The following is a 23394-nucleotide window of genomic DNA, read 5'->3' as shown; positions in this document are numbered from 1 at the left end:
TCCTGGACTGATGTCATACAGACCCTAAGAGAACACAAATGCCAGTCCAGGTTACTGTATCCAGCAAAACTCTCAATTAACATTGATGGAGAAACCAAGATATTCCATGACAAAACCAAATTTACACAATATCTTTCTACAAATCCAGCATTACAAAGGATAATAAATGGTAAAGCCCAACATAAGGAGGCAAGCTATACCCTAGAAGAAGCAAGAAACTAATCGTCTTGGCAACAAAACAAAGAGAATGAAAGCACACAAACATAACATCACATCCAAATATGAATATAAAGGGAAACAATAATCACTATTCCTTAGTATCTCTCAATATCAATGGCCTCAACTCCCCAATAAAAAGACATAGATTAACAAACTGGATACGCAACGAGGACCCTGCATTCTGCTGCCTACAGGAAACACACCCCAGAGACAAAGACAGACACTACCTCAGAGTGAAAGGCTGGAAAACAACTTTCCAAGCAAATGGTCAGAAGAAGCAAGCTGGAGTAGCCATTCTAATATCAAATAAAATCAATTTCCAACTAAAAGTCATCAAAAAAGATAAGGAAGGACACTTCTTATTCATCAAAGGAAAAATCCACCAAGATGAACTCTCAATCCTAAATATCTATGCCCCAAATACAAGGGCACCTACATACGTAAAAGAAACCTTACTAAAGCTCAAAACACACATTGCACCTCACACAATAATAGTGGGAGATTTTAACACCCCACTCTCATCAATGGACAGATCATGGAAACAGAAATTAAACAGTGATGTCGACAGACTAAGAGAAGTCATGAGCCAAATGGACTTAACGGATATTTATAGAACATTCTATCCTAAAGCAAAAGGATATACCTTCTTCTCAGCTCCTCATGGTACTTTCTCCAAAATTGACCATATAATTGGTCAAAAAACGGGCCTCAACAGGTACAAAAAGATAGAAATAATCCCATGCGTGCTATCGGACCACCACGGCCTAAAACTGGTCTTCAATAACAATAAGGGAAGAATGCCCACATATACGTGGAAATTGAACAATGCTCTACTCAATGATAACCTGGTCAAGGAAGAAATAAAGAAAGAAATTAAAAACTTTTTAGAATTTAATGAAAATGAAGATACAACATACTCAAACTTATGGGACACAATGAAAGCTGTGCTAAGAGGAAAACTCATAGCGCTGAGTGCCTGCAGAAAGAAACAGGAAAGAGCATATGTCAGCAGCTTGACAGCACACCTAAAAGCTCTAGAACAAAAAGAAGCAAATACACCCAGGAGGAGTAGAAGGCAGGAAATAATCAAGCTCAGAGCTGAAATCAACCAAGTAGAAACAAAAAGGACCATAGAAAGAATCAACAGAACCAAAAGTTGGTTCTTTGAGAAAATCAACAAGATAGATAAACCCTTAGCCAGACTAACGAGAGGACACAGAGAGTGCGTCCAAATTAACAAAATCAGAAATGAAAAGGGAGACATAACTACAGATTCAGAGGAAATTCAAAAAATCATCAGATCTTACTATAAAAACCTATATTCAACAAAATTTGAAAATCCTCAGGAAATGGACAATTTCCTAGACAGATACCAGGTATCGAAGTTAAATCAGGAACAGATAAACCAGTTAAACAACCCCATAACTCCTAAGGAAATAGAAGCAGTCATTAAAGGTCTCCCAACCAAAAAGAGCCCAGGTCCAGACGGGTTTAGTGCAGAATTCTATCAAACCTTCATAGAAGACCTCATACCAATATTATCCAAACTATTCCACAAAATTGAAACAGATGGAGCCCTACCGAATTCCTTCTACGAAGCTACAATTACTCTTATTCCTAAACCACACAAAGACACAACAAAGAAAGAGAACTTCAGACCAATTTCCCTTATGAATATCGACGCAAAAATACTCAATAAAATTCTGGCAAACCGAATTCAAGAGCACATCAAAACAATCATCCACCATGATCAAGTAGGCTTCATCCCAGGCATGCAGGGATGGTTTAATATACGGAAAACCATCAACGTGATCCATTATATAAACAAACTGAAAGAACAGAACCACATGATCATTTCATTAGATGCTGAGAAAGCATTTGACAAAATTCAACACCCCTTCATGATAAAAGTCCTGGAAAGAATAGGAATTCAAGGCCCATACCTAAACATAGTAAAAGCCATATACAGCAAACCAGTTGCTAACATTAAACTAAATGGAGAGAAACTTGAAGCAATCCCACTAAAATCAGGGACTAGACAAGGCTGCCCACTCTCTCCCTACTTATTCAATATAGTTCTTGAAGTTCTAGCCAGAGCAATCAGACAACAAAAGGAGATCAAGGGGATACAGATCGGAAAAGAAGAGGTCAAAATATCACTATTTGCAGATGACATGATAGTATATTTAAGTGATCCCAAAAGTTCCACCAGAGAACTACTAAAGCTGATAAACAACTTCAGCAGAGTGGCTGGGTATAAAATTAACTCAAATAAATCAGTTGCCTTCCTCTATACAAAAGAGAAACAAGCCGAGAAAGAAATTAGGGAAACGACACCCTTCATAATAGACCCAAATAATATAAAGTACCTCGGTGTGACTTTAACCAAGCAAGTAAAAGATCTGTACAATAAGAACTTCAAGACACTGAGGAAAGAAATAGAAGAAGACCTCCGAAGATGGAAAGATCTCCCATGCTCATGGATTGGCAGGATTAATATAGTAAAAATGGCCATTTTACCAAAAGCAATCTACAGATTCAATGCAATCCCCATCAAAATACCAATCCAATTCTTCAAAGAGTTAGACAGAACAATTTGCAAATTCATCTGGAATAACAAAAAACCCAGGATAGCTAAAGCTATCCTCAACAATAAAAGAACTTCAGGGGGAATCACTATCCCTGAACTCAAGCAGTATTACAGAGCAATAGTGATAAAAACTGCATGGTATTGGTACAGAGACAGACAGATAGACCAATGGAATAGAATTGAAGACCCAGAAATGAACCCACACACCTATGGTCACTTGATTTTTGACAAAGGAGCCAAAACCATCCAATGGAAAAAAGATAGCATTTTCAGCAAATGGTGCTGGTTCAACTGGAGGTCAACATGTAGAAGAATGCAGATCGATCCATGCTTATCACCCTGTACAAAGCTTAAGTCCAAGTGGATCAAGGACCTCCACATCAAACCAGACACACTCAAACTAATAGAAGAAAAACTAGGGAAGCATCTGGAACACATGGGCACTGGAAAAAATTTCCTGAACAAAACACCAATGGCTTATGCTCTAAGATCAAGAATCGACAAATGGGATCTCATAAAACTGCAAAGCTTCTGTAAGGCAAAGGACACTGTGGTTAGGACAAAACGGCAACCAACAGATTGGGAAAAGATCTTTACCAATCCTACAACAGATAGAGGCCTTATATCCAAAATATACAAAGAACTCAAGAAGTTAGACCGCAGGGAAACAAATAACCCTATTAAAAAATGGGGTTCAGATCTAAACAAAGAATTCACAGCTGAGGAATGCCGAATGGCTGAGAAACACCTAAAGAAATGTTCAACGTCTTTAGTCAAAAGGGAAATGCAAATCAAAACAACCCTGAGATTTCACCTCACACCAGTGCGATTGGCTAAGATCAAAAACTCAGGTGACAGCAGATGCTGGCGAGGATGTGGAGAAAGAGGAACACTCCTCCATTGTTGGTGGGATTGCAGACTGGTAAAACCATTCTGGAAATCAGTCTGGAGGTTCCTCAGAAAATTGGACATTGAACTGCCTGAGGATCCAGCTATACCTCTCTTGGGCATATACCCAAAAGATGCCTCAACATATAAAAGAGACACGTGCTCCACTAGGTTCATCGCAGCCTTATTTATAATAGCCAGAAAATGGAAAGAACCCAGATGCCCTTCAACAGAGGAATGGATACAGAAAATGTGGTACATCTACACAATGGAATATTACTCAGCTATCAAAAACAACGAGTTTATGAAATTCGTAGGCAAATGGTTGGAACTGGAAAATATCATCCTGAGTGAGCTAACCCAATCACAGAAAGACATACATGGTATGCACTCATTGATAAGTGGCTATTAGCCCAAATGCTTGAATAACCTAGATCCCTAGAACAAACGAAACTCAAGACGGATGATCAAAATGTGAATGCTCCACTCCTTCTTTAAATGAGGAAAGAGAATGCCCTTGGCAGGGAAGGGAGAGGCGGGGATTGGAACAGAGACTGAAGGGGCACCCGTTCAGAGCCTGTCCCACATTTGGCCCATACATATACAGCCGCCCAGTTGGACAGGATGGATGAGGCAGGGAGGTGCGGACCGACAGGAGCCGGATGTGGATCGCTCCTGAGGGACGCGGCCAGAATGCAGCGAATGCGGAGGCGAGTGCCGGCGGCAGACCACTGAACTGAGAATAGGTCCCCTATTGAAGGAATCAGGGAGGGAACTGGAGGAGCTTGAAGGGGCTCGAGACCCCAAAAGTGCAACAATGCCGGGCAACCAGAGCTTCCAGGGACTAGGCCACTACCTGGGGACTGTACATGGACTGACCCTGGACTCTGACCCCATGGGTAGCAATGGGTGTCCTGGTGGGAGCACCAGTGGAAGAGGAGGCCCTGGGTCCTGCTAGGACTGAACCCCCAGTGAACTGGTCTATGGGGGGAGGGTGGCAATGGGGGGAGGGTTGGGAGGGGAGCACCCATAGGGAAGGGGAGGGGGGAGGGGGATGTTTGCCCGGAAACCGGGAAAGGGAATAACACTCGAAATGTATATAAGAAATACTCAAGTTAATAAAAAAAAAAATGGTATGAAAATAATGTTGTGATTTTCTCATCAGTGGCATTTCTATTGTTTTTCTAGAGTACTTGAATCTCATTAGCAGGGGTAGCCAAATGCATAAAGATGATTGTACACCAGGGAAAAGCTGATCTGTGAATTCTAGCATTAAGGACAGTGGCCGAAAGCCAACGTCAATAGTAATGGGAGCCAAGGAGTTTGTTTAGCCCAGTGTCTGTGCTGGTAAAATCTCAAGTTCTGATCTGCAAGAGAAAAAAGTGCTATGTCTTAATTTGCATAAAGAATCTGTCTGTGTTTTCATAAGTCAGGAATCATACTGCTGATTTTGAAATGAATGAATAATGTTACTGGCAGATACAAATGAGGAGATTTTATCATGTGTTTTTAACAGGATTTAAACATGACTTAGAAAAGTCCCTCTTTTTTTCCTCCAATATAGTATGACCTATTATATAGGTCTATATAGTAGACCTGTACTAAATCTACCTGGTCTCAAGAAATATTGTTTTATTAACTCATCATCTGAAATCCAGGACATTTGGATGTTTTTAAACACCTAAGTTTTAGACTCTAGATGTTAATTTGAAGCCCATCCTTTCTCAATATCATCTAAGAGTTCTCCATTAAGCTATAGTAAATCAGCAGACCTCTTGGAGTGTCCCTTTGGAAATCTTTCACTGATATACTTGAAAATGTATTCCAAATAAAGCAAAAGCATCTATTGATCAGCACAAACAAAGTAGAATCAGTTATGGTTAATATTAATTGTCAACTTTACACAGATGAAGCAGGACTCCAGGGATATCTATGAATGATTGCTGAGGTTTTGTGTGCCTTTTGAGATGCCTGTGGGAGATTGACTGTCACAATCAAATCTAATTGATTTGTGAAAGTGCCTTTTTTGCATAACCATTTCTTAAGTAAGGTATTTTGAACTAAAAAATGGAGAAGGCCAGTTCAATACCAGCATGTGTGCACTAATTCATTTCTCTCTTCTCTTGTCTATGGATATAATGTGACTCCCTCCTTCAAGTTTTATCTACTTGGAATTCACTGCAAATTGAACAGTAGAGTTGAGAGCTAAAAACCAAAACAAATGTAAAGTAAACAAGCAACAGCAACAAGGACAAAAATTGTCAACATCTAGTGCACTGGAGCCCCCAAATTAGAGCCACATTAACCAGGACACAGGGAGAACCCAGTCAAGTCATCCAATGCACAGTTTATTCAAAGTTTAAACTTCTTTTTAAAAGCAAAGCAGAAGAAAATTTTTCATAGATTCTAGTTTTCACCAGGTGCTGTTTTCTTAGCAATAGCTTGTCTTGATTCAAAATAACTCAAAGCTCCTTGCAGATTGACACATCTACTAGCACTCCAGCTCACAGATGTGTTGCATTATGAAGTAAAAACAAAGTTACTTTCTTATGAGTAAAGGATCATTAAGTCCTCTTTATGAGAAAGTGTCCTTTCTTTTTATTTCAGAGTGCTAAGATTGGCAGGAATTTTCTGTTGCTTTGCAGCTAGCAAGCTAGGAGAATCTTCTCATGCCATTTCTCTACTAACAACAAATTACTCCTTCTGCCTTAAGTTGACTTTGCCAGAGCATTTTATCGCAGCACACCAATTTCTTCCAGAGAGCTCCTCGGTATACTTCAGTATGTGTGATCAATGGAATAGAATGGAATAGGAAAGAGTATATATTTTCACTCAGAAGGGAATAGTATGGACTATTTCCTGAGATAAGGAGAGCACACTTTATCAATGATCTCAGAGTCGTACTGGATAGAAAGTAAGAATATATTCCATTTTGTAATAAGTGCAGCTAGGTACTAGGGAGAGAGAATGATAATTGCCTTCAGTAATCACAGAAATGTGTATAGAAAAAAGAACAAGAGACCCAAACCCTCATGATGCAATTTTCTTTTTTCTAATTCTGACCTAATAAGTATTTTCTGTGGTGGTTCAGTGTGGTGGCGAATAGTGGCTATAAGGATGGCCTCTAAGAAGAAGAACATCAACTGAGTACCTTTCTGTTTTATGCTGACTCATCTGTATGGCATTTTCTTCATTACTAATTGCTAAGGGTCTAGCCCACTGTAGGCAATTCTAACCAGGTAAGGTAGGCCACAGCTGAGTAAAATGGAATTCATGCCAGGAATCCTGGTACACACTATTAGTACCAATCCTGTGTATCAGAGACATCTGTGTCTGTCTGAGTTCCAGGCAGACAGGAGTATAATAAAATACTTCATAATACTATATAATAAAATATTCTACTTGCTTTAAGTTTATTTGAATGTTCTTAATTTTTCAGTGGTCACCTAATTCTTCAAATTAATAGATAAACATTTAAAGATGTAGGTTTTTATGAGAAGTTGCTCTGGAAGACTAGGGGATATTGATCTGCAGGAGACTCATATGAAAAACAGAGTCATTATATACCAACAAGCTTATTAAGGTATAACCAGTAAAGAAGTAAGAGGTATTGTTTATATTGTAGGTTATGTCAGGTGAATCTAGGAGAAAGAAAGAACTCTTCAAAGAGAGTCAAGTTAAGAAAGAGATTATTTCCTCATCCTGAGAAGTGTACAAACAAAATTAAGTGGGTTATTCTTGGATGGGCTATAGTAATATAAGCTTTCTTTTCATTCTTATATCAATCATATCTATGGTTTTATTCACTGTTCTCCAAATATCTGTAATGTAGGTGTTTGCAACAGGAAGCTCTGATATTCAATCTAAAGTAATTAAATGCTATAGTTCAATAATTATATTCACAACATTAATATTAAAAAATTAATAGGAAGAGGAGAGTTAAAGTGCTGTATAAATGACATGACATAATCAAATAAGAATGTTCCTCCAAAGACTTACATGAACAATAATATACAACAAATATACATATCTCTCCATCAAACTCCAATTATTACTGAGGAAATTTGAATAGTGTTAGTAAAAGAAATGACTTTACTAGAAAACACAAAGAAATATAATTTTATAGGAAAGACACGCATATTATTTAAGGCTCCTCATAGAAATCGAAAAAGAAAGCAAAACAACATAAAAACAGAAGTGTACTGAAAAAAAATTGGCAAAATATTGGATTTCCTGAATCTCCTCCTTTTCTTTCTGCAATCAATAACTGCTTTAGATTTGGAAGTTGAGCTGTGAAGGATAGAATGAGATGCAGTCACCACCTGCACCAGAGCTTAAAAACAATTTCTAGTTCACATCTGTGTATTCCAGCCCCGGGTGGGCTCTGCTGTCCTTTAATTTAATTTTCCTTTCAAAACAAATCTCTTCTTGAGACTTCTTTCAAGCAAATGACTGAGGACTTTGGAGAGTGGAAATTCGAACTAGTCTATGTCGTGTGAAGATCGTTTGCTGTGTGAAGATTCTAAAAACCTTTGCTGATGCTTCCCTACTGTTTCGGAAGATAAGGTAGGAAACCCTATGTTCAGCTGAGGCAGTGACCCATTGATATGATGAGGCATACCTATGTTACAAAGAATTGATTTACTCAAACTCTCCCTATTTAAACTACTCTCCTCTCTCTCTCTCTCTCTCTCTCTCTCTCTCTCTCTCTCTCTCTCTCCTCTCTCTCTTTCCTCCCCCTCTTTCTCTCTCTCTCATACACACCATGCACACACATACACAACACACACACACACACACACACAGACACACACACACAGAGACACACAGAGACACAGATACTGGGAGAGAGAGAGAGAGAGAGAGAGAGAGAGAGAGAGAGAGAGAGAGAGAGAGATTGAGAGAGAGCATAGAAATAACCCAAACTAATATTGACAAAAACATAATGAGTAATGCTTTACCAATTGTCTAAACACTGTGGCAAGTATAGTTGAATTCTTAATAAATAAGCACTATAAAACAGGTACAAAGTGTGGTCCCAAATCTTGGTTCAAATTCAAATCCAGTCTTGGCATCAGAGAGAGACCTAGTCTCAGAAAGTTAGAAAACAAAAAAAGAGGGGTGGGGTGGGATGGGATTCAAAGTCTAACCATACTCAAATTCAAAAGTGACTACCTGGTATTTATAAAGTACCACTTTTAGTGATGAATTTGTTCCTGAGCAGGACTGGAATAATGTTGTCCTCTCAATTACTTGCCAATTTTTTGCATGTGATTGTATACAGTTTGCAGTCAGGTCTAATTTTACTCAAACATGGACATAGTGATGTAGAATTTTCAAGGTACACGAATAGTTTAATAAAAACATTAAAATAGCATATATGAACATGATCTATGTCCTTAATGAAGAAAGAAAGAAATTCATTATAAAAACACATGAATCCCTTTTGGTCTCCATTTGTGCCTGGAGCTGGGGCTGTCCCACAGCCCTCAGACACAAAACCTACCTACAGAGAGCTGGTCTGCCAGGAAGGAACTTTTTCCCTCCTAAGCCCACAGTCCATTGGTTTCTCTTTACTGATTATCCAAAGAGAGACCAGCCTGGAGTAAAGGAGTTGCAGGGCTACCAAGGACAGGAATCATCTAGTTTCCAGTTATGCCCCGAGATGGGGCTTTCCCAGAGCTCACAGATCCAAAACCTGCTGGTAGAGAGCTGGTCTGCGATGAGCGCTCTCACTCCTAAAATCACAGTCTCAGAGGCGCAAAGACCCACAGGACAGACAAGCTCCAGTAAGAGACAGCAAAACCAACTAACATCAGAGATAACCAAATGGCAAGAGGCAAGCACAATAACCTAAGCAACGAAAATCAAGACTACGTGGCATCTTCAGAACCCAGTATTCTGAACACCGCTAATGCTGGATATTCCAACACACCAGAAAAGCAAGATTTGAATTTAAAATCATATCTCATGATGATGATAGAGGACTTTAAGAAGGATATAAATAACTCTTGGAAGAAATATAGGACAACACAGGTAAGCAGGTAGAAGCCCTTAAAGTAAAACCGCAAAAGTTTTCTAAAGAATTACAGGAAAACACAAGCAAACAGGTGAAACAAATTGAACAAAACCATGCAGGATATAAAAATGGAAATAGAAACAATAAAGAAATCACAAAGGGAGACAACCCTGGGCATAGGAAACCTAGGAAATAGATCAGGAGTCATAAAAAGAAGCATCACCAACAGAATACAAGAAATTGAAGAGAGAAATTCAGGGGCAGAAGATTCCGTAGAAAATATTGGCACAATAGACAAAGAAAAAGAAAAAAGGAAAAAGCTCCTAACTCAAAATAGCCAAGAAATTTAGGACACAATGAGGAGACCAAACCTAAGGATAACAGGTATAGAAGAAAGCAAAGATTCCTAATATAAATGGCCAGTAAATATCTTCAACAAAATTATAGAAGAAACTTCTCTAGTCTAAAGAAAATCATGCCCACGAACGTACAAGAAGCATACAGAACTCCAAATAGACTGGACCAGAAAAGAAACTTATTCTGTCACATGAAAATCAAAATTACAAATGCAAAAAACAAACAAACAAAGAATATTAAGAGCAGTAAGGTAAAAAGGTCAAGTACCATATAAATTCAGAGCTATCAGAATTATGCAGACTTCTAACCAGAGACTATGAAAACTAGAAGATCCTGGGCATATATTATACAGACCCTAAGAGAACACAAATGTCAGACCAGGTTACTATACCCAGCATTACTCTCAATTAATATAGATGGAGAGACAAAGATATTTCATGACAAAACCAAATGTACACAATATATTCACACAAATCCAGACCTACAAAGATAATAGAAGGAAAACTCCAAAACTAGGAGGGAAACTCTACTGTAGAAAATGCAAGAAAGTAATCTTTCAACAAGCCCAAAAAAAGATACCCACACATATAAAATTGCACCTGTATGAAAAAAAAAAACAGGAAGAAACAATAACTAATCCTTAATATCTCTTAATATCAATGGACTCAATTCCCCAATAAAAAAGACATAGACTAACTGGAAACAAAACATGACCCAGCATTTTGCTGCATATGGGGGATGCACCTCAGTGACAAAGACATACACTGCCTTAGAGTAAAAGTCTGGATTTTTTTTTTTCAAAACAAATGGTCCCAAGAAACAAGCTGTAGTAGCCATTCTAATATCAAATAAAATTGACTTTCTACCAAAAGGTATCAAATATGGTTTGTGAAGGACACTTTATATGTATCAAAGGAAAAATCTACCAAGATGCACTGTAAATTCTGAACAGCTATGCTTCAAATGCAAAAGCACTGATATTCACAAAAGAAACCTTATTAAAGCTCAAATCACACACTGCACCTAACACTTCAACACTCCACTCTCAACAATGGACAGATCATGGAAACTGAAACTAAATAGTTTCTATAGAACAGCTGATATCTATAGAACATTTTATCCTACAACAAAAGAATATACCTTCTTCTCAGCACCTCATGGTACTTTCTCCAAAATTGACCAGATAATCAATCACAAAACAGGCTTCAACCAATACAAGAATATAGAAATAATCCTATGCATCCTATCAGATCATGACAGACTAAGGCTTCAATAATAACAATAACGACAGAAAGCCCACTTGTACATAGAAGTTGAACAATGCTCTACTCAATGATAAATATCAAGAAAGAAATAAAGAACTGAATTAAAGACTTCTTATACTTTAATGAAAATGAATGTACAGCATACCCAAACTTACGAGACACAACGAAAGTGGTGCTAAGAGGAAAACTCATAGCTCAGAGTCTTTGCAAAAAGAAACAAAAGAAAGCATGCATCAGCAGCTTGGCAGTAAACCTAAAAGCTCTAGAACAAACAGAAGCAAATACACCCAATAGGAGTACAAAACAGGAAATAATCAAACTCAGAGCTGAAACCAACCAAGTAGAAAGAAAAAGTACCATACAAATTGACAAAGCAAGGAGTTATTTCTTTGAGAAAATCAACAAGATAGATAAACCCTTAGATAGACTAACCAGAGGGCACAGAGAATGTATCAAAATTAAGAAAATCAGAAATAAAAAGCAGACATAACAACAGATTCTCAGGAAATTCAAAAAATCCTCAGATCCTACTACAAAAGCCTGTATTCAACAAAACTGGAAAATCTAGAGGAAATGGACAATTCTCTAGACAAGTCCCATGTACCAAATTGAAATCAGGAACAGATAAACAATCTAAACAAGCCTGTAAATCCTAAAGAAATAGAAGCAGTTATTAAAAGTCTCCCAACAAAAAAGAGCCCAGGACCAGATGGGTGTAGTGCAGAATTCTCAGGCCTTCATACAAACCATCCTAAGAATACTCTCCAAAATATTCCACAAAATAGAAACAGACAGAACACTACCAAATTCCATCTATGAAGCCGCAATCACTCTTATACTTAAACCACAAAAAGACTCAGCAAAGAAAGACAACTTCAGACCAACTGTCCTCATGAATATTGATGCAAAGCTACTCAATAAAATTCATGCAAACCAAATCCAAAAACACATCAAAATGATCATCCATCATGATCAAGTAGGCTTCATCCCAGGGATACAGCACTGGTTCTATATACTGAAATCCATCAACATAATCCACTACATAAACAAACTCAATGGTAAAAAAACACATGATCACTTTATTAGATGGTGGGAAAACATTTGACAAAATTCAACATGCCTTTATGATAAAAATCCTGGAAAGATCAGAAATTCAAGGCCCATACATAAACATAGTAAAAGCAATATACAAGAAACCAGTAGCTAACATCAAACTAATTGGAGAGAAATTTGAAGAAATCCCACTTAAAAGCAGGGAGTAGACAAAGTTGCCCACTTTCCCACTACTTATTCAGTGTGACGTTAACCGAGCAAGTGAAAGATCTGTATGATTAGAACTTAAAGTCTCTGAAGAGAGAAATTCAAGATCTCAGAAGATGGAAAGATCTCCCATGCTCATGAATTGGGAGATTAATATAGTAAAAATGGTCACTTTGCCCAAAGCAATCTACAGATTTAATGCAATCCCCATCAAAATTCCAACTCAATTCTTCATAGAGGTAGAGAGAGCAATTTGCAAATTCATTTGGAATAACAACAACAACAACAAAAAAAAAAACCCCACAGGATAGCAAAAACTATCCTCAACAATAAAAGAATTTCTGGAGCAATCACCATCCCTGACCTCAAGCAGGATTAAACAACAATAGTGATAAAAAAAAAAAACTGTATGGTATTGGTACAGAAACAGGCAGGTACATCAGTGTAATAGAATTGAAGATACAGAAATGAACCCACACACCTCTGAATACTTGATCTTTTGCAAAGGAGCTAAAATCATTCAATGGGAAAAAGAGAATTTTCAACAAATGGTGCTGGATTAACTGGAGGTCAGCATGTAGAAGAATGCAAATTGATCCATTCTTATTGCCCTGTACAAAGCTCAACTCAAAGTGGATCAAGGACCTCCACATCAAACCAGATACATTCAAACTAATAGAAGAAAAAGTGTGGAAGTGTCTCATTACATGGGTACTGGGGAAATTTTCCTGAACACCAATGGCTAATGCTTTAAGTTCAAGAATCAATAAATAGGACCTCATAAAACTGCCAAGCTTCTGTGAGGCAAAGGACACTGTCATTACGACAAAATGGCAACCATCAGAAGGGGAAAAGATCTTTACCAGTCCTGTATCTGATAGAGGTTTAATATCCAAAATATACATAGGACTTAGTTAGACTCCAGAGAGACAAATAGCACTATTAAAAAAATGATGTTCAGAACTAAGGAATAGTCAACTGAGGAATATTGAATGGCTGCAAAGTATCTAAAGAAATGTTCAACATCCTTAGCCATCAGGGAAATGCATATCAAAACAACCTTTAGACTCCACATCACACTAGTCAGAATGGTTAAGATAAAAAACTCAGGTGACAGCAAATGCTGGCGAGGATGTGGAGAAAGAGGAACACTCCTCCATTGTTGGTTGGATTGCAGACTGGTACAACCACACTGGAAATCAGTCTGTAGGTTCCTCAGAAAAGTGGGCATTCTGCTACCTGAGGACACAGTTATACCTCTCCTGGTCATATACCTAAAAGAGGGTACAACATACAACAAAGACAATTGCTCCACTATGTTCATAGCAGCCTTATTTATAATAACCAGAAGCTGGAAAGAATTCAGATGCCCTTCAACAGAGGAATGGCAACAGAAAATGTAGTACATCTACACAATGGAGTACTACTCAGCTATCAAAAATAATGACTACATGAAGTTCATAGGGAAATGTATTGAACTAGAAAATATCATCCTGAGTGTGGTAACCCAATCGCAGAAAAATTCATGTAGGATGCATTCACTGATAAATCGATATTAGCCCAAATAAAGCTCGAATTATTCAAGCTGCAACCCACAGATTACATGAAGCTCAAGAAGGCTGCTCAAAACCAGTGCAAGGGGAAGCCCTGGGTCCTGCTAAGACTGAACCCCCAGTGAACTAGATTGTTGGGGGCAGGGCGGCAATGGGGGAAGGATGGGGAGGGGAACACCCATAAAGAAGGGGAGGGGGAGGGATTAGGGGGATGTTTGCCCGGAAACCGGGAAAGGGAATAACACTCGAAATGTATATAAGAAATACTCAAGTTAATAAAAAAAAAAAAAGAAGGATGCTCAAAATGCAGGTGCTTCACTCCTTCTTAAAAAGAGAACAAAATATCCATAGGAGGGCATTTGGAGGCAAAGTTTTGAGCAAAGACTGAAAGAATGGCCATTCAGAGTCTGCCCCACATGTGGCCCAAAACTAGGTAAGATGAATGAAGCTAAGAATTGCATGCTGGCAGGAACTGGAATGTCATTGGGGCTGGATATGGGGGTGGATAGTGAGGGAAACACCTTCATAGAAGAAGGGAAGGGAGATGGGATAGGGCACTTATGTCTGAGAAACTGGGAAAGGGAATAGCATTTGAAACTTAAGTAAAATAATATCCACCAAAACAAAACAAAACAACAACAACAAAAAAAACAGTACAATAAATGCAGATCCTGATAGACAGAAAGAGGGGGATACTCTTGAATTGGCATAGAATATATTTTCCAAAACATTCCAGTGTTTTGGGTTTAGATGTTGGGTTTGTCTCTTACCTGTTCTGGCTTGTGTGGCCTCTACCTGAGCCATAAATGTCCAATCATATAGGAGAAAGTGCATGAAACTGGGGAAGGGGGAAAGGGACATGTCATTGGGTTGAGTCATTAACTTACAAAACAAGTGTTGGCTGTGTTAAAATAGCAGGTAGGGCTTTTACCTCTTCTTTCTAGTATTGACTGTACCTGATCAGTCAATGTTCACCTAAGTAGTGAGAGTGGGAGATGGTGGGGTACTGTATGTAGGTCTGTAGGTTGTCAGCAGCCTGGGTCTTTGGACTCTGAACTGAGGGGGGCAAGGGAGGACAGGTAAGAGGTGGATCTCTTACCTATATTGGCTAGATTTCTTTTCTTAATTTGGGTGATTGTAATTGCATATAAGGCATATTTATGGCATTTTCAGCCAATCTGATAAAGCAAATGCTGTCATGAGAATCTGCCAATCAAATGTAAACCTCACTCTACCTAGACACTGCATTCATATCTCATTGGTTTAAAAGAGCCCATAATAAACTCAATTCTATTGTAACACAAGTTTCATGTGCTACGTGCACAAAAAATGTATACCAAACAAAATTGGTGCTTTGATCAAAATCCTCCCCAATTCCTAGTCATTATGTGATTCACTTTTCTCATCTGTATTACATATTTGTACTAAAAGCCCAAATGAGAAGAATTGGGATTACATTCATGCAATCATGATGAGTTTTTGTAAATAATAGTATTTAATCAAATAGTTGAGGAACTTGTTTGTTTTCATCAGGATAAGCACAAACTGATGTTTCCTTCAAGAGCAGCTACAAAGGACCTAAAGGTGATTCAGCCTGATGAATCAGTTTCTTTCACTGCTGGAGAGTCGGCCATTTTGAACTGCACTGTAACCTCCCTGTTTCCTGTGGGGCCCATAAAGTGGTTCAGGAGTATAGGACAATGTCGACTCTTAATATATAGTTTCATAGGAGAGCACTTCCCCAGAGTTACAGATGTTTCAGATACTACAAAAAGAAACAGCATGGACTTTTCCATCTGAATCAGTAATGTTACACTTGCTGACTATGGTACTTACTACTGTGTGAAGTTCTGGAACACATACTCTGTAGAGGGGGAGTTTCAGTATGGGGTAGGCACCCACCTCCATGTTCGTGGTAAGTACTCCACTGTTTAACACTTCTCTGATATTTATTTCCAACAAGTCAATATTGTTGAATATTTTTGAATATTTTTTAAATAAGTAAGGAACAAGTATGGAAGTGAACCCTCATATTCATATGGTCACTCCAACCCAATTGTGGACCAAGAAACCGGAGCAGAGAAGAGGATAATCTATTTTTCTAGTTGTTCCTCTTCTTTTGGTAAATGGGATAAACCCATACCTTTATTTGCCTTCCCAACAGCAATTATCTTTCTAAATCTATCCCAGCCTATTGGCTATGTAAAGTCCCTCAGAGCTGACTTTTTCATCCATTGGTGGAGTCAGACATTTCCTACTGCATATAGAATTTCCCCACCTATTTGGGGCCTAGATCTGCCAGATTCCACTCTGTATGCCAATTTATGTTGTATGAAACTGTCAAGAAAGAGGTCTCATACATTTGTTCTCCTCCCTCTCAAGTGGAAAAGCACATCAAGGGAGAGTGACAAAACCAGGGCATAATGTGCATTTCTTATTTACTCAAAACTTCCTTCACAGTGCAAACATTCCTGATGTGCTCATATTCACTGTAGAAACTCACAGCCCTAGTTTAGGTATTGAGACAAATCTAGGTCCTTGACATGGCACTGTCAGAAAACATTTTCAGGGAATTACTCTCACAGGCATGAAAATTTTGGACCAGTGTTGGCTTGGCTCCTGTGTGTGAATTATCTCCAAACACCGGATCTGTGGCAGCCAAATGTTCATTTTGCATTTCCTGAAAAAGCGTGAAGTCTTCTATCCAGGTATTGATTTTGAGAATTTTACAGCATAAAAGTCAAACATACTATCCAACCCAGCCTGTTAGATCTATAACCTGTGTATATGCCTTGTCCAAGATCACACAGCCAGATAGGAGTTGGGATCTGAACTGGAATCCACATCTCCTTAAAAGCCATTTTCTTACTGTCCAGGCAAGAGAAGCTATCTGTACTTAGAAGCTCAATGCATAAGATATATTGAATCATAATTTGTTCAATTTGCCCAGAATTTTCATTCATTACTAGCTCCAAAGATTTTTCTCACATTCAGATTCTAATATGCAATAGTGATTAGAAAACTACCCAAATGTCAACCATACTCACCCTGTATTGGATTTGAGAACTGTTCCCTTGTGGAAACAAAGTATAATAGTGCATTAGCTAGATATATCATATTTAAGTTCCTAGGCCATGAATACTTTGTTTTCAATTTGTGGCTACTAAAACAGTAGATCGTCTCTTAATTAACCATCCTGGCCATAAGGCATATGCCTTCTGCTGAATGCCTGCTACCTTCAACATGAGTTAATTTATAGGGATGTTACCTATTGCCCACTTTTATATAGTGTAGCAAGTCTTCTTATATCCCTTCAATGGACAAAGACAGGGAAAGTGGCTTCACCACGAATCCATACATATCATAAACAAGGACACTGATACTCTAGGCAAGGCAATGTGTTAGCAATTGCAACCAGTAAGTGACTCCAGTAAGATACAATCTACAGCTTTTCAGTAAACAAGATGTTTTCCATATCATTTGCTTCAATGATGCTATTGAGTATGATATAGGTTGGAAGAGCTGAATGGAATAGCAATTGGTTATGTACATGGTCCCTCTTATGTCATTTTCTCCTGAAACATTGCTATAGAGGAGAGGTCACCTCTTCCTTTTAGAGAAGACCCTGAAATTGATAGAGAGAACCTGATTTGTGAGCACATGAAGGAGAGGTTAGAGTTCACTAAAACACCCTACCTCATAGACTAAGAGGCCACACAAGCTGCCTTGCTATTTATCTTATTCTCTGAGGAGCAGACACAGAATCAAGTGGCCTCTGGTGTCTAGTACTGAAAATATTAAGAATAAATAAGTCATGTTCTGCAGGAGTCTAGTTCCTGGAAAAAAGGCCCCCTTCTCTCTGGAGCTCTGTGGAGCAGGCATCTGGCACAGGATTCTTCAATTCAGAATCTTAGGTTAGAATTAGAGTGGTGTCAGTGGAGGAGCTTCAGTGAAAAGTAGCTGTTATCTTGTGAAAAATGAAAATGAGGGCACAGAGTGAATTCTGAGACACATCGGGGAAGAGGAGATAGTCTCTATTCCATCCTAAAAATCCTCTTCTGTGGTATGGTGATGATCACATATCATTCAGAGGAAAAACCTGTACCGCCAAATATCACCAGACACAGCAGCATGCCAAAAACAAACAAAGTAACAAACAAAACAGTTGGTATATTATGGTTTTAAAATCTTGGATAGCTCATTGAGTCTGACCATTAGTTTCTTCTTTAGAATGTGGCTCTTGTGCCCACTTTCCCAAAGTGTTCTGGCTACACAGAAAAGTGATGAAAGGCTGGCAGCAGGAGCCCATACGGTGACAATGACATACTCTGTACAATCCTCAGTTTCCCATTTTGTGATGAGAAAGTCATGCTCCCTGTTAGATGTTTCTTTAGGAAAGATAAAACATGCATATATTCTTGGCTGGTGATGTTAGGGCTATTAGGAACATCAGAATTTCCGTGGTCTGTAGAGAGGAAGTAATCTAAATGGTTATGCATTCCAGAATTGCTACCCTCTGACATGTACACAGAAAGAGACCTTCTACACAGGGACCTCACATAATACCCTTTGCCTGTTAACACACCATGTAGACTGCGTCTACTGAAGTAGTAAAGTCATATGACATACTAAGAGAAATTGCTGACTTTTAAGAAATGTTTCATAACTGTGTGTTGTCTTACTAAGTGGGCATGTGTCTTTGAACTTTTCACTTTCCTTCTCTAGGCCTTAGGTATTAATGAAGTTAGGGGGAGATTGCTAGCTGTTCACCTGACTAATTTTAGAATTAAATAAACTAAGAAAAATCCTAGATTCAAGTTTCTTCGGTTGTTCTGGTATGGCCCTTGACATCTGAAACATCAAATATATGCAATAGGGAATGTTTGTGATTATTACCTTGATTGAGCTATTAGGATACCATGCTGAGACATTACAACCCCTTATGCTTTGAAATAGCAGAACCAACTCTGCTGCACACTATTTCCTAAATCCCAAGTAGTGTTCAAGGGCATATCTCAGAGAGGAGCAGAGTCCTTAATGTACAAAAAGACACCATCATATTCAACTGTAATCTCAAAGCAAATCTTTTCTGTATTGCTCAGATCAGCATTCAAATAATTTCTGGGGCCAGAAATGTCTCTCCTTTACTCAGAAGTCTATGTTAATAAAACAGAATGTCAACAGTTCTGTAAATTGTTAATCTCATGGCGATTTGCTTTCTATAATTAGCACCTCTGGAGGCCCTAATTGAACTGTAAAAGCCACTGGCCAACCTTTGAAAGGATCACTAAGAAAGAGAAAAATGTTAGCTATATAGAAACTTCTGCTCATTAAGTGAAATTTTCATGGTAGTACCAAAACAAACTAGAGAAATATCTTATTGTTTTTCTATGACTTTTACTTCATGCAAATGGAAGAAAATAAGCATGTGGTCATAAAGTGTATAAGAAATGGATTCTATCTTTATTTTTATTTTCCTGGGGTGAGAATTTTAATTCACTTTTATGGAAGGGTATTGAGATAAATATCAGCTCACGAAAGGAACTGATCATGTACTATTTCTCAGCACAGAGCAGATTTATGTGCATCAGAGCAAAACATGGCAGGAAATGAGATACACAAAACGAGATACAAGTTGAGGGAGAAGGGGAAAGAAACAAAGGGGAGGGAGAAGGAGTCTTTTTCCCAGAAAACAAAAGACTGCCTGAATGTAGATGAGATAAATGTAACATACAGAAAATGGCAGGTTATAAGCCCTGTGTTAGGATAAAGTGTCTACTATTTGGGCATGTCCATTAGGGGATGCAAAGGGAACTTTCCATTGCTAGACTTCAAACTTTTGACACCTGGACACTAGTAGGTTTGGGAAGAAGTAGTTGCAGAATAAGAAAACAGAAGATTGTCTGCCAAACTGCAGGGACATCATGTGTGCTAGTGTTTGGATAGATTGACTTCAATAACACTTTTTTATCCTCCTGGTTTGATGACTTTTTAAGGAGGAATCACATTGTACAAATACAACCATGTAACTATGTAGAATATTCATCAAATACAGCCTGTTACACATAATAACATCAGCACAAGACATCTACAGCACACATTTTTTTCTGTCAAACAGACCACTCAGTGTGTGCTTTTAGGACCAGAGAGAATTCATGTCTGTTCAACAGACTTCTGTTTTGGTCCTTTGATATTAAGAATTAGAAAATGTAGCAACCCTGGCTTCAGTGACAGAGGATAATTTTTGCCTTTTACTTCAGAATAAGTACAAATTATGTCCACATATGGAGATACAGGTAATTGAGTTCTCAATGTTAATTTCAGGGCTTGACAGATATTAGACAAAAGGTTTGTATGTACAAAAGAAAAAAAGAAAGAGAGAGAGAGAGAGAGAGAGAGAGAGAGAGAGAGAGAGCGCCCAGAAAGAAGGAAGAAAGTGAGAAAGAAAGGAAGAAAGGAAACTATGGAAATCAGGAAGGGCCCAAGATTTGTGACCCTTCTGTTATAAATTTTATTTTCTGTCTTACAATTGTTATAATTCTGGAAAATTTTACCATAGATTATCAAGCCTTCATGAGACCAGCAGGAATAGATGATATTAAATATGAAATACAGTGGTAATTGACTTCCTTGGCGAGGCCTATAATTTTACCTGGCTTTGTCCTTTATTTTCTCCTGGCCATCAGTGCTAAACTAAGCAAACACAGAACATTTGATACCACAGAAGGAAGATGAGAAGTCCTGAGGAAAGCCGTACAGAAAGATGAACCCTTAATGTCTGTGGCTAAAATGAATTTATAACATGGAATTATAGCAGGTTCAGAGTTTGACTGAAGTCTTGATTTTGATCTCAAGCAACACAAGAAAATGTGATAATTGTGATATCGGTATTATCTAGTAAAGTTCTTCACAGTGTATGTCATCAGTGGTGGCAATCACAATGACATTCTTGTCTACATGCTCCACTGCAGTTAAACCATTTCCTCCTGCGTTCTCAAGTCCTACAAGCAGAGCTATACCTAAGCAGACACCGAGCTTCCCATGCACATCAGTTTTTCACCTCAGAACATCACACTGAAATGATTAAAAAATGAAACGAAGCTCTCTCACTTTCAAACCACTAGGGACCCAAAGAAGAGAACATCTTCTACAATATCTTCAGCACAAATGGTGCTTGGAGCTGTGGAGATCTACACTAACATCTTCTGTAAGGTGGTCCATAACACCTTAAAAGGAAGGACTCTGTGGGAGAACCAAGCTGTCTTACACCATCTTAGGTAGACGGCTTCGAAACTGAGCTCCAGTTCCTATATGATCAGAATCATTCTCCCATAGTTCCCAAGCATTCATACACATTGCAAAGGAGGCATTGTAGTCAGCACCTAAAGGAAATTGTATTTATTTTAACAAAAGTAACTGAAGCTGTGTTAATTATGATTCACATATCTCATACACAGCATTGTTAGACCTTTATTTTTCCTAGTGCATCTGAGAGTTATGCTTATTGATTTCTCTAATTAGGGTCCTCACTCCACCTCTGCCTGTGCTCCTCTGTGTTTGGAGCTATACGCAGTTGTGATCTGCTCTGTGCAAAACACTATTCTATTCCCAAGGTGCATTTGTAATGTGGTAGGTATTCAGCACTACAGCTTTTCTCTGGGGTCTTCCAATGTCACATTTCCATCTACCTCAGCTTCTCTTAGTGATTTTTCAATTCCATTCTCCATTAGATCAATCAACAGTCAACACCAATCTGGAATGTGATAAATATCATGTGCCAGGTGCAGAAGTTCTATCTTTTGAGCTTTCAGTTGACCTGTTCAAGAGTGTAAATATGCCACTCATAGAACTGGATTCTACCCTCATAGAAAACAAGGATGGATCTTACAGCAGAAACAGATGGCTCTTGGGAAATTCATCTGCCCATTAGGTTGACATGGTAATCACATGCCAAGTTGAGCATGGTGGATAGCCACCACATACTAAAACCCATAGTGTTTTAAGCCACTGCACATCAAAGGGAGCAGTGTACTGTCATCATCTCTCATGAGGTCTTCACCGTACTTTATTGGCTATGAGTAAAATTGATCTCTTTTTAATGAAAGAGGTAACATTCATGTTTAATATATATGTAACCTTACAACTACAACAAAATAAAATGAAGTCAGATTTCATTCTGACTCCTTGCAAGTCTCATACATATTTACACTGATGTGTTCACGTATATAAATTAAATAAGTAAGAAATTAAAGTATCATAAAACTCAAGCATCTTGACTCTTCCCATTTTTACCTAAAATTTGTTACATCGTCAAGGTCATATAATTTCTTTATAATATCTTTTCTGCCTCCATTCCATTTTACATTTTTCCATAAACATTTGTGTTCCCTTTGGGTGAAATTCCAACAGTCTACCTGTAGTTAGCAGTTATTTAGGTACCCATATTCCTGGGTGATATTTTAAGAAGAAATGCTTATCTTTCTGTTTTCAATATGAATATATTACACAAACACATGCAACCCTTAATGTACCTTTACTATTTTTTTCAGTTTAGCTGCAATCTCTTTCCTTTGTAAACAATCTTATGAGTTAGGAATTTTACAGTCAAGAATCTAGTAGTTGAGAACTAATAGGGATGTTGAATTCTTGCCCTAAGAACATGCAATATGGTCTAATGAGAAAAAAAATCAAATTTGCAAAAGGCAATTCCCCAGGACTTGTTATTATGTAAACAAATTTTATGTTATAATGTAAAGTTTTAATTAGATAAAGATCCATCAATATGAATACTTTTTTTTTGCTCATGAAACAATTGGGAGGTCCACAAATTCAATGATTTTGGAAAACTCAGGTTCCTTGGAGCTTGATCAAGTATGGCTGTGAAAGGGGAGGTGTGACACAGTTCCTGCTTCTGGAACATCACCAGGCCATTGATCCCATGATCCCCTCATGTGCTGATAGTTGCTGTTGCCCCAAAGCTGATCTGTTATCTTTACTACTCTACCTTCAGTCTTTCTTTCTGGGGACTATAACCCCCGCCATTACTCAGAGCTAATCACACCATAGTAATTGAAACAGATGTGGTTTTCAGAAATGAGTAGTGGAGATTGTCAAAAGGCTGTGGAGCACAAGAAACAGGCCTTCAACTTGGCCTTTAGGTCCATGGGGAAATTTCTATACAGCATAAGCATAAGGGCCATAAAAGCTTACATGGTCCTTTGTAGAAATAGTTCATTGCCAGAC

At 38.2% G+C, this 23394-nt stretch overlaps 1 protein-coding gene across 1 annotated transcript in view; it reads left to right on the top strand.

The window, feature by feature from the left end:
• The window catches only part of Sirpb2 (signal-regulatory protein beta 2), a 93152-nt gene extending 71720 nt beyond the window's left edge, over positions 1-21432 (top strand). Inside the window, 2 exon segments of the mRNA XM_063282798.1 lie at positions 21123-21200; positions 21203-21432. Of these exon segments, the coding sequence (XP_063138868.1) occupies positions 21123-21200; positions 21203-21432 (308 nt within the window).
• Positions 21433-23394: the final 1962 nt, after the last annotated feature.

Source organism: Rattus norvegicus, chromosome 2 (genome assembly GCF_036323735.1).
Source record: "Rattus norvegicus strain BN/NHsdMcwi chromosome 2, GRCr8, whole genome shotgun sequence".
Lineage (NCBI taxonomy): Eukaryota > Metazoa > Chordata > Mammalia > Rodentia > Muridae > Rattus > Rattus norvegicus.
The sequence above is the reverse complement of the archived record's forward strand: the minus strand, read 5'-3'. Positions and strand labels throughout refer to the sequence as shown.